General features: G+C 33.9%; 1 protein-coding gene across 1 annotated transcript in view; it reads left to right on the top strand.

The window, feature by feature from the left end:
- PPP4R2 (protein phosphatase 4 regulatory subunit 2) overlaps positions 1–18,035 on the top strand; it is a 50,177-nt gene that overhangs the window by 20,847 nt on the left and 11,295 nt on the right. The window contains exon 3 of the mRNA XM_031470738.2: positions 12,548–12,718. Within this exon, the coding sequence (XP_031326598.2) occupies positions 12,548–12,718 (171 nt within the window). The remainder of the gene's footprint in view (positions 1–12,547; positions 12,719–18,035) is intronic.

The raw sequence follows: 18,035 nt of genomic DNA, 5'->3' as shown, positions 1-18,035 counted from the left end.
TGGAAAAAAAGATAAAATTCACTGAACTATAGTCAAGGATAGAGTTCTCATAAAGTAGAAGATGGCCATTAAGTGATACGTCGTAAAAGAGATTATCAGTGTGTATACACAATCTTTGACATACCTGCAGAGAGATTTAAAACCCCAATTCTCTGAATACTGTGAGTATTCTGCTAGACCAAATATTCAAATGGCTCACTTGTGAAGGTGCACTCAGACTTGAATTAATTTACTAGTGTCACAGCATTTTAAATACTAAAATATAAGAAACTTTTAAGTTGTTTTTGAATTTTTTTTTTAAGGAAAAGCAAATTTGATACCCAGAAGAGACTTTTTTCACAGCTCAGATTTCTGCTTGAACTAGAGCATTAAAGATTTAATCCTGAAAGAATCTTTAGCTTTTTGGAAGCATCAAATTAATTGAAAACTTTTGCTTGCAAGAATCACAAACTGCTTTTAGTTCATGTAAGCCCAAAAGAAAATAAGAGAAAGATTTTTTAGAAGGATATTGAGACAGTGCTTAGAATCAAAGATTAAGCTATACCACCAAGCCAGGGATATGAGGATGGGGTATTTCAGGGCATCAGCAGTAGAAGTTGCTTTCCTCCCTCCCTCCCTCCCTCCCTTCCTCCCTCCCTCCCTCCCTCCCTCCCTCCCTCCCTCCCTCCCTTCCTCCCTTCCTTCCTTCCTTCCCCCCTCCCTTCCTTCCCCCCTCCCTTCCTTCCTTCCTTCCCTCCCTTCCTTCCTTCCTTCCTTCCTTCCTTCCTTCCTTCCTTCCTTCCTTCCTTCCTTCCATCCTTCCTTCCATCCTTCCTTCCATCCTTCCTTCCTTCCCCTGCCAAAGGGGTAACTTAGCTCCAATAAATTCCTGTCTCTGGGCTATCCCTATTTCATATTTTGGGGGGAGAATGTCTAATTGGCCTAACCCAGGATTAATTCAGTTTTAGCAGGGGAGTAGATGGTGTGGTCAGGGAAACATCTGGCTACTGTAGGCCCATCCTTGTATTATATCCTTTTCCAGGAAAGTGAAAACCATGAGCTGGGGAGCCAACTCATTGATATATGTTGTAATCACCACTTACGCATATACAGTACCCCCAGTTCATCATACAGGTAGTGTATTCAAGTTGTCTTAAAACTGCTGTGAAGTTACAACTGTGACTTATATGTCAGCAGGAAATTACCTTGACCTATATAAGGATCTAGATAAAGTTGGTGTGAACCCCTGTTTTGTTATTGTGAGAAATTTGGTGTTCTTACCAACCTCTCTGAATTGCTGAAATGCTTAATCATTATTTAAAGCTGTAGCTTTTGTTAAATTAGTATCAGAGTGTTTTCATGACAAAGACAGTTCCCTCCCAAAAGAGAAATTTTGTAGCATGATTCTTAGCCTCCTAAGATTCCTAACCTGATCTTGTAAGGAAAAAAAAAGACACAGAACTAGTAACTTTAATTATGGTCTGGGGCAAAAAATACAATTGTTGTTTCAAAATGCTTTGGGAGCATTAGAGTAAGAAGCTGATTTCCGGCTGGGAGGATTAGGGGGAGCTTTGTAGTGTGAGAGACATGCTTAGTCCATCTAAAAGGAACAGTGAGCAAAGAAATAGTCAGGAAAAATGTAGGGCTATGAAGGTAAATTTGGGATAGATCAGAGTTAATACATAGGGTTTTGCATTTAGAAAGACTTGACAAGTTATTGATGATTTTTGAGCGAGAGAGAGTGAGAGAGAGCGAGAGAGAGCGAGAGAGCGAGAGAGAGCGAGAGAGAGAGCGAGCGAGAGAGCGAGAGAGAGAGAGAGAGAGAGAGAGAGAGAGAGAGAGAGAGAAAGAGAGAGAGAGAGAGAAATGCGAGCTTTGCCCTGAGGGGCTTGAGTCTAATTCAGAGGCGTTAGGGCAGTCACTCAGTAGGCTATTACAGGAGTTTAAGCTTTACAGATGGCTTCACTGTACTCACAAATCAACCTTACTGGGTAAAACACAACCCCCACCAAATCTGTGCCTATACAGCAGCGCACATGGGTACAAAGTTATAGAAAAATGCACTGCCATGCTGGCTGGTCTCAAGTACACAACTAATGCTACCAAATTAATAGTTTATTTCCCTAGTTTATTCACTCCCAGACTCTTACAGATTTCCCATTTTCTCTCTCCTCAAACCCCCATTGAGTTCTTCCTCACTCTCACTATTAATGACCTTGAATTTCCAGAGTCCCACATTTACTAGTATGCTCATGCACACACTCTGAATTCCCACCTATTATAAACTATTCATGCATCTATTTACATTCCAGATTCTCCATTTGTGTACCTCCTCAGACACGTTATTGGTACTTGAGATATATATTGCTCACACATATTTGTTCACCAATATATCACAAGTACCAATAATATGTCTGACATATTGTGCATAAGTGCTCAATAATTATTTGGTGAATATCCTGAACCTTACTTTGGATCTCAACCCAGGCATTTTGGCTTCAGAATCCACATTCATAGTTAAATCAATAAATTTAATTATAGGAAAAGTATAAGCCCCCCTCCATCAAAAAAAGCCAATGCAGTTATGCATCTCTAAGCTATTCTGTAGCAGGAAAAGATAAAAAGAGAGTCTACTTGCCTTCAGGGAATTCACAATCTAAACAAAAAATAACAAAATATACATATAATGATAGAAGCAATCATGAAATATTTTAAGTGGGCACACCTACCCCAGAGTCAAAAAGTTTTCCTGACCCTTAGTATGTATGTTAAAAGATGAACACAAAGGAAAACAAAGGTCCTTGTTCTAGGGAGAGGAAACAACATATGCCTGGGTACTAAGATGAGGGAGTGTGATCCACCACTTTAGTTCATCCACTTTTTCCTTTGTATGACCTAAGAGAGAGAACTCTAGTCTCCCTGTGTTTCCCATCTGTGAAAATGGGGTAACACTGAACTATGAGGATTACATTAGTGTAAGCAGACGGCTGACACCTAGTAAGCACTCAGTGGCTGTTTGTCCTCAAGAAACTCAGGATGTGGAGAAAATCTGAGTAATGCCGTATATATGCTGAGAGCTTTACAGATCGCTTTCCAGGTGTTAAGAAAGAACTGAAACTGTGAGAAAGCCCTCCGTTAGATAAGATGGTTGGGTTTATCTTATGTACTGTCATGTAACAGATAAGTAACAACTTGAGGCAATCTCTCCAGCCTAAGAGCACTTCTAGAACGTCTCTATTCCCTTTTGCAGAGAAAGGAAAAAATTAATTTACCCAATATCCCTTCTTCACCCATTCACAAAACTTACTTCCTTTAATAAAAAATAAAGAAATGCAGTATTTTAGCTAACAGATAAGAATAGAGGAAAGGAAAAAACAACTATACATCACTCAGCTTTGTCAAACCTTACCTAGTCTTTATATATATATATATATATATATATATATATATACACATAGTTCTGGATGAACTAGAAGATATTTAAGTGTATTGCACTTACCCTAAAAATTCTTTGACTCTACCAGGATCTCCAGTCCATTGATCCTATCACCTTTTTACTGTTCCTCACCACCTTCATTATTCAGACTAATCATAATAATCATCAGTGACCCCCTTGCATTGATAATAAAAAGGATGAAATAATACTACCTAACTCATGGGGTTGTTGTGAGTTCTGAGTATAAAATGCTTAGAACAGTGTCTGTCATTAGTGGTAATGTGTTTGCTGCTATCACTCTTATGTGTTGTAGTTCAAATATGAATCTATGCTCCTATTGCTAAAACAGTTGCTTGTATGTACTTCCTAGATCTGCTTGGAAAGTGCGCAGCCCCTGGCAACTACCATTGTACTTTTCTGTCTCTGTGAACTTGGCATATTTCACTTAGCATAACATTTTTGAGATTCATCCATATTATAGTATGTGTCAGAATTTCCTTTTTTAAGGCTGAACATTTATTTTATATATATGTATACACACACATAAACATGTATATACACATCCCATTTTGTTTATCCATTCATCTGTAAATGGACATTTGGATTGTTTCCACTTTTTGGCTATTGTAGATAGATCATGTTGCTTTGAACATTGGTGATCAAGTATCTGAGTCCTTGCTCCAGTTCTTTTGGGTGTATACTTGGGAGTGGAGTTGCTGGATTTTACTGTATTTCTGTGTTTTAACTATTTGAGGCACTGTTACAAGTGGCTGTACCATTTTACATTTCCACTAACAGTGCTCAAAGGCTTCCAGTTTCTCTACATCCTTGCCAGTGGTTGTTATTTTCTGTTTTGGGAAATGTTTCTGATTTAAAGTAATTGGTGATTCTTTCTCCATTTTCTACATCCTTATCTGTTTGAACTCTGGTCATTTAGACCTTGAACTTCTCATGCTACCCTGATTTGCTGATTGCTTGCTTCTTTTCTGTTTCTTAAAGAGTATACCCTCTTTTCTAAAAAGTGTGCTAAATGGTGCCATTATTGAATCAGTACTTTTGTGCAGAATTATGCAGATACTGAGAAGATTTAGTAGACATTTCTGTTCCTCTAATTGTTTCATCTTAAAAAAAAAATCCTAATCCTACTTGATAACTGTCACTAGTTTTTTTCTCCCTGAAACATTAACCCGTTTTATTGAGCTCAGTGCATTCCTTTTTTCCCCTCAAGCTTTGTTAAGGTATCATTGACAAATCAAATTTTAAGATAGTTGAAGTGTATGTTGTGGTTTGATATTCATATATATTGTATATTTTGATGTATATTTGATATACTATATAGTATATATTGTATATTTGATATACATATATATTGTGAAAGGATTCCTTCTATTTAGTTAATTAGCACATCTGCAATCTCACATTTGTATATTTACTTATTTTGGATGAGAATTGTTAAGCTCTACTCTCAGCAAATCTCAGTTATATAATAGTGTTATGAACTGTAGTCATCTTGTCATATATGAGATCCTCAGACTTTCTTCATCTCAGAGTTGCACATTTGTACCCTTTACCTGCCTCTCCCTGTTTCCCTAACTGCCAGCCCCTGGCCACCACTTTTCTGCTCTCTGTTTCTATGAGTTTGATTTTTTTTTTAAGATTGCACATATAAGTGATGCCATTGATGACTTAAAAAATGCAAAATGTTAAAGTTGAGAGTTATGTTTTATTCTGCGAACATTTCTGAGGACTTAAGCATGGGATATAGCCTCTCTGATATCTCTGAGAGACTGCTTCAGAGAGGGGAGAGGATGCCAGGGGAGGAGCCAGGATATATAGGAGTTTTTGCAGCAAAGGCCAGGTAGTTGTAACATTAAAAAGAATACTGTTTAATAAAGAAAACTAGATATCTCAAGTTAAGGAATTTAGTGCTTTTCTATGTGTAGGAAGGTACAAAAGTTTGGGCTCATTGATATCATTCCTTTGACATCCACTAGCTGTCTAGGTGGGTATGCTAGCCAGTATCCCTAGCCCATCAGTTCTTTACCATCCTGAGTTCCCTCATGGTTCACTGTTGCGGGTGGCAGCAGAGGCCAGGCTGTCTGCTTGTCTCTATTCTGAGTTCCCAGTAGCTGATGACTTGATGGCTGCAGCATCCTTTGTTTACTGATATGGCAGGCAATATTTTTCTTTGTTTTTTTTTTAAATTATTTTATTTATTTTGTGGGAGTAGTAGTTAGGTTTATTTATTTAATTTTAGAGGAGATACTGGGGGTTGAACCCAGGACCTCACGCATGCTAAGCAAGCATGCATTTTACCAGTTGAGCTATACCCTCCCCCCCAATATTTTTCACTCACACCTTGCAGTATTTGTCTTTCTCTGCCTGGCTTATTTCACTTAGAATAGAATAATGCCCTCCAGGTTCATTCATGTTGTAGCAAATGACAGAATTCTGTCTTTTTAAAAGCTGAATAATATTCCATTATTTACATACACTACATTTCTTGATCCATTCTTCTATTGTCTTGGTAGTTCTATTTTTAATATTTTGAGATCTTCCTACCAATTAAAACAAAAAGTTCAAGAAATAGTGTGTTCTGATTAACTTGATTTATGCTTAACTCTTAGCTAACTTTTGACCCTTTATTGAAAATCATTCTCAAGTTTATTAATACCAACATGAACCCTTCCCTTCCGCATAGACGGCTGAACCAAACAAAGATGAACCAAAGATACATCTCCTCTAATTGTATGACTCAAGCTGAAGACAGCCAATTTAGAATTCAAGGGTCCTGGTTTTATTTTAATTGGTAGAGAGAGATGGATTGAGTGGAGGAATGTAACTTGACTCTTCAGACATGTTAGAATCCTTATCATCAGTATACAAGTTGCTCAAGAAGAAACCCAAGTTTACAGTGCAGTTACTATCTGAATGTTAGTGTTACCTGTTGAAGCTTTCTTTTTCATCTGATTGGATCCTTTATGTGTACAATCATCAGATATTTTAGCACTCTTAATTTGAAAAATTCACTTTTAGTGGCAGATACTTTCCCTTCAGAATTTGTGTCATAATTTTACTGCTTTGGAGCAGGTACCATGCCATCCTCAGATAGGAGTCTCTGAGCAAGGAAATGTATAACATTTCAAAGATAATTTCAAAATAGGAACAATTAGATAGATGTTTCAGTGTCACTTCAACCTTTATATAAAAACAATAATTTTTATTTTTGCAGCAGTCGGTACAAAATGAGAACCTGAAAGTTATGTTCATACCTGTGTTAGTAGTAATTTTTGTTTTTCCATGATACCTTGAGGGTAAGAAAAAGACCATTTTAAAGGGGTGGAGTAGGGCAGTGGTTTTTAACTGGGGATGCTGTTTGTCTCCCAGGGCAACATTTATAGACGTTTATTATTGCCACAACCTTTTGCGGAGTGAGGGTTGGCCACTACTGATTTCTAGGTAGAGATCAGGGGTGCCATTCAACTTTCTATATACAGTTCACGGGACATCACCCTCTGACAGAATTACCAGGCTTACAACGTCAGTGGTGCCAAAATTGAGGAACCCCAGAATAAGGGATTGCAAAGGACCTATTCAAAACCAAAAGAAGTGTCTTGTGGCCAGTAAACATAGGTAAAAATAATCAGTTTCGCTAGCAATGAATGAAAGGCAAATTAAAGTGTTTTTGTACTATTAAATATACAAGAGTTTTGAAAGCACGTAATAGTGGAATGAAATAGGTATTTCTATAATGATAGCACTATGAAGTGGTATAGCATTTCTTGAGGGGCTTTTGAAAATATGTATCAAAAGTCTTAATATTTATACTTCTTACGTTTGCCTCAGTAGTTGTACTTACAGGACACTATCCTAAGATAATAAACAGATGTCTACAAAGTTTATTATTGAGATATTAACCACAGTTATTTCTAATTGTAATGAACAGGAAGCAAGCCTACATTCTTTTTTAAGATAGTGGTTATTAAATAATGGCATAATATGTGATACACATTTTTAAAATCTTACTTTCAAAGACTCCTTTCCCATGACAAAATACACACAGTGAATGAGGTGGGGAAACGTAGGGAATTAATCTAGGATGCCAAATTTTAATTAATAAATATACATTAATGAAAAATGTACCAGAAAATGGACTTTAGTAATGATTACTGGGCACATTGTGGACAGTTCTCATTTTGTTTCTGTGTTTTGTAATTTTTATAATGACTATCCTAATTATATAACTAGAAAAGGAAAAAACAGACATCTTTAAAATTTTTAAACTCTAATGAAGTTTGGTAGTAGTACTACTGTCATTTCTTGGACTATCTACTGAAAAGTCTATCCTTTCTCATATATCAAGTTTCTATTTATGTATGGGTCTTTTTCTGGGCTCTCTTTTCCACTGATACATTTTAATGTTTGCTCAGTTAATTGATAAAATACAGTATGATGTATTATAAGGTATTTTTACGCAAAAGGAATGTCCTGATTGGGACCTCACTTGTAGAGGTTTTCTAAGCTAGTAATTTGTATTTTAAAGTTAGTTCTTAAATATGTTGTCATGATTTTATGTAATCAATTGTATTCTTATTTTTGCCCATCTTTCACTTCACCATTCAGGTTAAATTTACTTGTCTTTGCTCTAGTCACATAGCTAAGACTGAATTCTGTGACACAGTCTCCTGATTCAACGCCTGTCACCTTCTGTCAACAGTCAGCCCCATTAAATGTCTTTTTGTTTTTATTAATTCATTGTTTCCATATTCCCCCTTGTTTACAAATGGTGCAGTATCTGCTATCCCTTAGGGCCCTACTGTGTTAGTTTCTCGCACTGATTTTATGTGGAAAGCAATGAAGCTGAGTAGAAAGTGATCTTAATAGAATTTGGAACTGTAAGAGGCAACAAGTTGAGATTGTGGCTATTGGCCACTAAAATGTTTTAGAACCAGCTGGGAAATAAGGGATGGGTTTTCTGCCCTTGAGCCTCTGAAAATACCTTTAACCTGATAATTGTCAGGGAAACATGTTTGTTTTAATGTGAACTTCTGAGTTCCTATGGAGAAAAAAGGTCAGTACGGTGTTTAGTAGGAGGATATATTTATTAGTGATAGGAATTGTTTTGCCTTCCTAGAGGATAACCTGCGTAAATTGGAAAATGGAAGGGAAAGAGAAGAAAAAAGCGAAGGGAAGTGAAGTTAACTTTAAAAAAAAATTAATGGGTAATGAATTTCAGTAAATTCTTGTTAATTTTAGCAAAGCAGATTTAAAGTCTGACTATGTATTTTAATTGGGGAGGAAGTTTTAACGTGGAGGAATTGATCCTTAAGTTGAAAACGTTTTTGTTTCATGAGCATCTGTTCAGAATAATTTAATTTTCATTTGAAAAATAAGGGGTTTTTTGGTTTTCTTCCTTGTTTCTATTCATCCAATGAGTACATTCATAGGAAAATTATTTTTGTTGCCAAATTTTTAGTTGGTTTACTCATGGCTTGTTTTTGTGTTCAAATTACATAATTTTCAGGGAAGTTTTTTGCTTTTGTTTTTACCAAATAGTTGTGTTGTATCAGAAAGCATTATCTTTTGACATTTTATAGAAGTGTGTTTTTCTTCAATCATATATATGACATAGTAATTTTCAAATTACATCTCTTAGATCTGATTTAGAGTAACTACTTGATACTTTTAAACTTAAAAATATAAATTGTACACAATTCATTTCATTTTATGGGACTTAATTCCTGTCTGACCTGAAGCTAGTTGACCTAGATAGAGTCTGAAGCTCCCCCTAGTTTGCTTTACCTAGTTTCCATCACTTCTTGTCTCACCATTCCCATTAGTATGTTGTTGTTTGGATGTCACGGGTGGATTTGCAAGCAGTTAATGGAAAGATGGGTTTAAAAAAAAAAAACCTCTGTGTATGTGGAAATCCTAATTAGTAAAACGGGTTACGACTTAGTGGGTGATTATTAAAACTACAAGAAGAATTCTTAATTTAAGAAATCAAAAGTGTAAGACTCCTATTACATTAATCTTCCCTGATGTGTTTATGTATTAAATGCCTGTAGGGAGTCTAGTGAAATCTAAAGATAAATTTTAGTAACCATTGACAATTGTATATTACTTAAACTAATATTAGGCATGTCATAAATTATAATGTGCTGCCTCTGCTTGTTAAACATTAAATCCCCTTCCCATAATAGACTAGGGAAAGGAGGGAAAAGGTAATCATGCACATAGCTTTAATTAATCACCCTCACCCAATTTTAAAAATAATAGTAATAAAATTTATTTACCTTATAATTTACTCATTTAACAGAATGCAATAGTATCATACACATCAATTCTTTTTTAACTTTTTGAGGAACTGCCAACCCAAACTATTTTCCAAAATGGCTACATCTTTCTGCATTCCCATCAACAATGTATAGGTTTCCAGTTGCCCTACATCCTCCCCAACACTTGTTACTGTCTATCATTTTTTATTAGAACCTTCATGGGTGTGAAATGGTGTCTTGTGGTTTTGATGTGCATTTGTCTAATGGCTAAATGACTAACAGTGTTAACCATTTTTTTATGGACTTAATGGCCATTTATATGTTTTCTGAAACTCTGTACCCATTAAACATCTCACGCATCCCTTCTCCAAGCCCCTGGCAAGAGCCTTTCTGCTCTTTGGATTTGACTATTCCAAGTATCTCATACAAGTAGAATCACAATATTCGTTCTTTTGTGTCTGCCTTATTTTATTTAGCATAATGTGTTCAAGATTAATCATTGTTGTAGTATGTGTCAGAATTTCCTTTCTCTTTAAGGCTACATCCCATTGTGTATATATAGATACAGATATATCTGTATATCTCTACCACATTTTGTGTATCCATTTATCTGTTGATGGACATTGAGGTAGTTCCCACCATTGCATATAAGTATTTGATTGAGTTTCTATTTTCACATCTTTTGGGTATCCAGGAATGGAATTGCTAGATCATATAGTAATTCTTTGATTTTTTTTTTTTTTTTTGAGGATCCTGCATACTGTTTTCTACAGTGGCCCCACCATTTTATGTTCCCACAAGCAATACATGAGGGTTTCAGTTTCTCTATATCCTTTCCAGCCAGTAGTGGTTTGGTTTGGTTTGGTTTTGGGGTTTTTTCGGGGGTAGGGGGTGGATAACCATCAATTTAATGGATGTGGAGTTCTATCTTATTGTGATTTTGATACTCATTTCCCTAATGATTAGTGATGTTGAACGTATTTCCATTTGCTTGTTGGCCACATGTATATCTTTGAAGAAATGTCTATTTATGTACCTTGCCCATTTTTAAACAGGGTTGTTTCGTTTATTTGTTGTGGGAGTTCTTTATGTATGCTGGATATTTAACATCTTACCAGATAGATGATTTGTAAATAGTTTCTCCCACTCTTGGGGTTGCCTTTTCACTCTTTGCTGATAGTGTACTTTGATACACAAGTTTTTTATTTTGATGAAGTTCTGTTTCTTTTCTTCCCTGTACTTTTTTGGGGAGGGGTCACGCAGTATCTTTTATATCAACAATGATAGGTTTTAAAATGTGTTGGAAATTTATGAGGAACCTTTCAGGTTCACGGTGAGGAGTAAACATTGCTAGACTTCAAATTTTTTATTTTGAAGTTCAAGTTTTATCAGTGGCCACAAATATTTCAGTCGATTTTCTTGAAGTGATAGACTCACTTATTCATATTTGATAAAATGTCTACCAAATTCTCCTGGTCTACCAAATTCTCCTTTTCTGAATTAGCGTTATTTGTGTGACATTTTTTTCAAGTGAAGATGGCTTTCTATGAAAAATAGCTGGCAGCAATATTTAACTTATAATTACATGAGATGTCCGTAGTATTTTGTTATGCAGCAGAAGTCCTTTAGATGTACATCTCATCTTGTTACACAGGCTATTAAAGATGTGTTTGTATTCAAAGGTCGAGATTTAATTAAATTAGTAAATTTGTTTTGTTCTATTTAACTTTCAAGTGACACAGGTTTTTAAAAACTGAGTTTGTGGTGATAAAGAAGGCAATAATAACTACTATATAGTTTGGTACTGCTGCCTTGATTTATGCAGAAGTGTCATCGTTTTTACCCACTGCTGTTTTTGCACCTACAGTCTTTGCAAATGTCAACTCGGTGAAAAAGTCAACTCTGTTCTTAGGAAGATAGCTTTGACCTCTTGGGCCACACTTTGAGAACTGCTGCCTTAGTTTTTATAGGGTTGCTGGATGGGATGGAAGAGTGATTGCAGATGAGCAGTCTTATCTTGCTTAGGTAGTTTTCCTCTGTAAGAGATCTGCTCCCACTAACAAGTGTAGTGTTTAGAGAAATGGCATTCTTGAATTTAGGCTATTCAGGCAGGTATCACAAAATGTTATGTTAGTGGTAAAATATGAGGAGACAGGGTTAAAAAGATGTTTATATTGAGTTCATGAACATATATGAAAATACCTAAGGATGTTATGTATTTTTACTTTGCAAGATATATCTTGGGTAGATCCTATGATATATACCTTTTAAATGACAAAATACTAAAAATTTTAGTTGAAAGTAAAAGAAAAAGGAGAGATTGAAGTTTATTTTGCTTAAAGATAAAGACAAGAAACATTTACTAGTCTACATAAGTATTATAGCTTGGATATTAAGAGCTTAGGGTATGAAGTCATTCTGATTTGTCCCCTTAAAATTATAAAAATAAAGTTGGGCCAGTTTCTAATAACATGTTTTTAAATGTGGGCAGTAACACATTCCCTGGTTAGGTTTGTTGTGAAGGACAGAGTCAAAACAAAATAATGTTTTAAATATATGGAAAATGGCATTTAGTAAACTTTCTGCCAGAGTAGTTAATTTTAAAGATTTTAGTCTGAGATTTAGGTTTTGTTTGGGTCAGGTGTTGGGAGAATTGGATAGAACCAGCTTGGAACTTGTGAGTCAGATTGATCACGTGTGGTGCAGGCTGCTGAACAAAGATATTTTCACTACTACTTTTCCAGATCTTAATTTTGTTAGTGTAGTTTCATGGTAAATTCTGTATTTTTGTGCTTTATGCTGAAGAATTGTAAAGCTACATGGTATATTAAAAAAATTTTTTTTTTGCTTATAGGATTCAGTGGTCCCAATTCAAAGGCTATTTTATTTTCAAACTGGAGAAAGTGATGGATGATTTCAGAACTTCAGCTCCTGAACCAAGAGGTCCTCCCAACCCTAATGTCGAATATATTCCCTTTGATGAAATGAAGGAAAGAATACTGAAAATTGTCACTGGATTTAATGGGTATGCATTTAATACTACTTTAAAGGTTTAATTTTTAGCAGAGTATTACAGATTTTTCTGTTTTGATGTGTCTTGTTTGATAACTGATTATCCATTAGAATAAGTTCTATGTCTTGTATATTGATTTCCAACTTACAAGTATTCAAAAATACATATGGCTTAAAAAATTTTTTTTTTAAACTTGAACCACCTATATGGCTCAGTGGCATTTAGACTTTAAATGTGTATAACAATGGAAACTTGAATCAGAAAATATTTTTTAAATTTTCTTTCCATTTTATGTTTGATATTATACATCTTTATATTTTGTTTAGAACCTGTATATTGTTGATATAAATAACTTTTTTTTTAATGAAAAATAACAATTTATGAAAGGATTCTACTTAATGACTCTTTATTTAAAAACTTTTTTTTGGAGTACCTTTTTCCTCCAACAAGAAACCATTTTAATCCTTTGTAAAGCATTGCACAGAAAAGTTTCTCTCCACAAAAATGGAACTGACCTTTGAAAACATATTGCTGTGTGTCATACTCTGTTATTTTAAATACTTTCTTAAGACTGTGTTTTTAGGGTTCCCTTTATTGAAGGGAAGAACTATTCGTGAAGTTGTTCAGTATTTAGATTGGCATTAAAAATTTGTAGTGTTGGGTGACTATCTAATTTAATGAATTGTGGATATGTTAACATGAATTCACATTTAGGGGAAGTTTTTATTTGTGAATATTTTTAGGTAGCATAAATGGTCTCATTTTTTTCTTCAGCTACTTAATCACATGGGATTTGCAACAAGATAGTGTAATTCAGTTAACCTTTTGTTACATGCCACATTCCCCTGCTTTTATAAACAGTTTGGCTTAAAATATCAAATCTTTAAGCTTTGGTTTTAGGTATGTTGCTGAAATACTTTTATTTGGGGACAGTTTAAAGCCTTACCTTTGACCTGCCCTGGGACACTTGGGATGGGTAGGAGACTTATTTTCACTGTGTACTCTGTTGTGCTGTTGAAAATTATTTAACCATATTGCATATATTTTCTTATCAATACTAATTTTTTTTAAAGCCCGTGCCTAGATGAAGCCATGTGCTGTGTATTAGAAGTATGTTACTTATGTTAATAATTACTGTTGAATTGAATTTGCATTAAGAATACTTGGGGGTATTTCTAAACAGTGCAGAGGTAGATACTTAGATGTTATGGTAACTCTTCTTTTATTTCAGTAAATTATGACTGTCATTTAAAAGTAAGACTTACAGTGAAATAAGGCAAACTGTACTACTGCTTTGTGAATGTGAAGCTACTTCACTGGTGATTCTGAATTACTAATGCCATTTCCATTTCTTTCAAATTAAGTTGGATGAAACATAGTTATGTAGGTGTTAAATCTAAATATTCATAATTTCTTAATTTGTAAAACAAGTAATTGACCTACCGCTGAAATGACTTGAACGATAATTAAATGCCTAAATACTTAAACATAATCACTTGTAAAACATTTTTCATCTTTGAACTATAGATATTTTGAATTTATGTTTTTTAATTTGATTTTTCAGAGGTAGTTTTTGAATTATTTTCCTTAATCAAGCAGAATCCAAGTCTTAATCAGTGATAAATTAATATTTTTAATTTACTCATTTTTGTCTATCATTATATAGTGATACATGGTACATTGAAACATGTCTATAGTATTTTTCAGTTTTACTGTTGTATTTTGAATATACATAAATTGCATTTGAAAAAAAGTTTTGTGAAGAGTGATGAGTAGAAGTAGCATTTTGTTCTTTTTCAGTTCTAATTTGAGGGTTTCTCCTTGGGAGTATACCTCTTCCGCTATTTGTAATAGATCATCTTTTAAATTGTAAAAGTGACATAAGTACATTTGTAGTTTTAAAAAGATCCCCAACTGTCCTAGGTATATATATAAAGAAGAGAAAGTAGGATAATGTTATATGCTACTTGTATTTTACCTTTAGAAGAGCTTTGAAATCTTTATATCGGTACATGTATAGCTTTGTCTTTTCTTTGTCTATTTATTTGAAATGGCTACATTATTTTCTGTTATATGAACAGATTATATAATTCATTTTCTCTGTTCCCACTGGTGGTGGGCGTTTATTTTTTTGGCTGTTACAAGTTGTGCTTGTAGTGAGCATCTTTGTACATACCTTCTTGTGTTGATAAATGTCGTATGTTGAATATGGGTATAGATTGCCTTCTTTTTTTTTTAATTTGAAAAAAAGGAGTTGCTAGGTCATAGTGTATGCATACGTTACTGCCAAATTGACCTCACAAAATGTGTTCATTTGTGCTTCTGTGTGTATCTAAATGCAGGTAGTTTATTTTTTCAATATTTTTCTGGGTATGTACGTGAATTTCTCTGATTGCAAGTGAAATTGAACATCCATTTTCTTATTGGCTCTTTTATGAATTGTGGTTTCGTATCTTTGGTTTTCTTTTGGTGATTTTGGTAAGTTCATTTAGTTTTTGTTTTTGCTTTTAATTAGTGAAAGCTCTATATTAAATGCTTCATAGTATTCTAGCATGAAAAGCTTTCTGTTTCCTAAAATTAGAATTGTCAGCATATAAATTTTCTTTCTTTGAAGTGGAAATTGTTCATTCGTTTGCTTGATTTCCTGAACTGTAAGATTTTGGAGAGCAGGGGTGACTTTTCCTTACCAGGCCTACAACAGTGAATGCCTGAACACAGTAGGTTCTCAAACAGGTATTGAATGAGTGAATGAAAGGAATAAAACCACATTTCTGTATCTATTTTTGGTTTAATGGGGCATGGTAAGTAGATAGAATTACATTGTTGAATACTTAAGTTCTTTCTAAAAAATTTTATGTTTTCTTGTCCTTTAAAAATTATTTTTGAACTTTAAAGTTTTATAGAAGATGGATTATAGCTACTCTCCAGAACTAAAGTTATACTTTCTTAGGTGAGAAACACCAAAAATTGAAAATTAACGAAATTAGAAACTTTGATGAATTGTCATTTAAAAGGCATTTGTTGCCCTCAGTGTGGGATTATAATGAACAAAAGTTTATGGGCTTACTCAAACTGGGGCCATTTATAAAAATCCTTTTTCTGTCATAGACAACATGAATATACTTCAGAAACCAATTGTAGCTAGTAGTTCATTCCTGTAATGGTACACAAAGAGATTCTGAGAAGTAGAGAGAATATAACTTAACATTCCTTGTAGTTTTAAAAAAATCATTTTATATCCTCTGAATTTTTGAAATCGGAAAATAATGAATGTAAATTACTTAAGTCTTTCTGCTCTTTTGACAGTGCTATTAGACCCAAGACCTTTGTAAAATAAGCAGTACGTTTCACTTATTGTGGGTAGTTGACCACAATGGCATGGCTCTGTATTTATGAGGGGATCTAGGAAAGGTGCAGAACCATTTGGTACCTAAAAATCTTTCACTGTTAACATTTCTAAGGCAGATAAAGTCAGTCACAACTGAGGAGTGCTTATCTTTTGGCATGATAGTCTGGCCAGTTATTTTAATGTGCATAAGTAACTGGATTTTGCTCAGTCCTGGAAACTTTACTTGATTGTTTTGTCTGCACGTGTGCACAAATGCAGGTGTTTTTAAAGTTTCTACACCTGAGACTTTACCATTTAATACTGTTAAAAAAGAGGATCATATACAAGGTTTTTTAAATACTTTTAAATCTATAAAACATTTACTCCTTTTTTGATTTTGTGTTGTGTGCAGTTAGCTCGACGTTATTCGGGGATAAGAGAATGGATTCTAACCTTTTGTTACTTTGTTCTTTTACTCCTTTGACCCATTTTATTGCTAGCTGGACTTTCTGCTCCTCTGTTGGGGAAAATAGAATTTTTGCATGTTTTGTTAATTATTAGTGTCAGTATTTTTTGAGCATACTGAATCAGCTGAAAGATGTTTTGTTTTTCTCACTCCTTTTTCTTAGCGCAACTAGTTGAGAATCAAGAATTATTTAGTAACCTTCCCTCCGTATTCTGCTTTCGCCTTTCCTTGTCTGGGGGTAATACGGTTTGATATGATGTTCTTTCTAATAAAATTAGATAATTGAAAGAGAGGAAATAGCAGAAATCTAATTAACCTTAGTATTTTTATTTGATGCAAGTAAAATAATTCAGGTATTACAGAAGGTGGTTAACTTAATTAAAAATGTTGACAATTGCTGTAGATTTGTTCTAGAGTAGGGAATATGGTACAGATACTAATTTAGGGCTACTTACCATTATTGGAAGAGCCTAATTCTTCCATTTTCTTAATTTTTTCTACTCATCATTTTCCAGTGCTGTTTTCAGTAAATCTCAGAATTTCTTAACGTTTGATTTGAGGTGTAAAATACATGCATATGAATATTTATGATATGTATATTTATACAAATGTTAAATAAAACTTGATACAGAAAGATCATATTGCTCTAAGTAAAGTAATATCACAAGGTTCCAGTGCTATTTCTGACTTCTGTAAGACTTGAGTAAATAAAATTCCATCCATTTAACCTTTGATATATAAGAGAAATTTCCGTTAGTTTCCACTTGAATAGTTCATGTCAAACTCAAGTAATTCTGTAAACAACTAAGACATAGTATAATTGTGGCCATTAATAGTCAGAAAATAAAAACATAATAAAAATCACATCTTTATACATAAACAAAAGTGAACTGGCTATTTTAGCATTTTTTAAATAGAATGATTTTATGGTTATCTCTTTTGGCCTTTTACTTTAATGGCCTTTCATTTCTATTTTATACTCCTTTTATCATTTTTTTATAAGAAACATTGCTTACATAACAGAGGTAAGGTATAGGTTTTCTGATTTTTTAAAAAAAATCTTAGACTCTAAATGAAATGTGCATTTCTTCTTTTCCTTCTTCCTCCTTCATGCCTTCTTTCCAGCTGAATACCTTACTTTATATCTAGAATTACTGGCACATCTTGATCACATCTTTAAACAGATAAGATAAATTAAAAACATAATAAAATTTTAAGTCACTATAATCCTTCTTGGGTTAAAATACAAAATGTAGGAAATTGTACCTTTAGGGCTTTATTTTTTAAAATTTCTTTCTCTGATTTTCAGCTTTCTTTGTATTTGAATTCCCATAGCTCTTAGGTATGCAAGATGATTTTTGTTTTTTTAATCAGTAGATGGGGACAGATTGCAGTCAGATTCAGACAAATAACTAATGTAAAAATTCGTGATGCTGTTTCATTAGGGTTAACTACTTTCCTTGGAATTGAATATTTTTTAAAAGATTTTTTTGTTTGTTTTGTTTCATTGTAGTTGGTCTTTCAGGGGTTTGTGC

This window comes from Camelus dromedarius, chromosome 17 (genome assembly GCF_036321535.1).
Source record: "Camelus dromedarius isolate mCamDro1 chromosome 17, mCamDro1.pat, whole genome shotgun sequence".
NCBI classification, from domain to species: Eukaryota; Metazoa; Chordata; class Mammalia; order Artiodactyla; family Camelidae; genus Camelus; species Camelus dromedarius.
The sequence above is the reverse complement of the archived record's forward strand: the minus strand, read 5'-3'. Positions and strand labels throughout refer to the sequence as shown.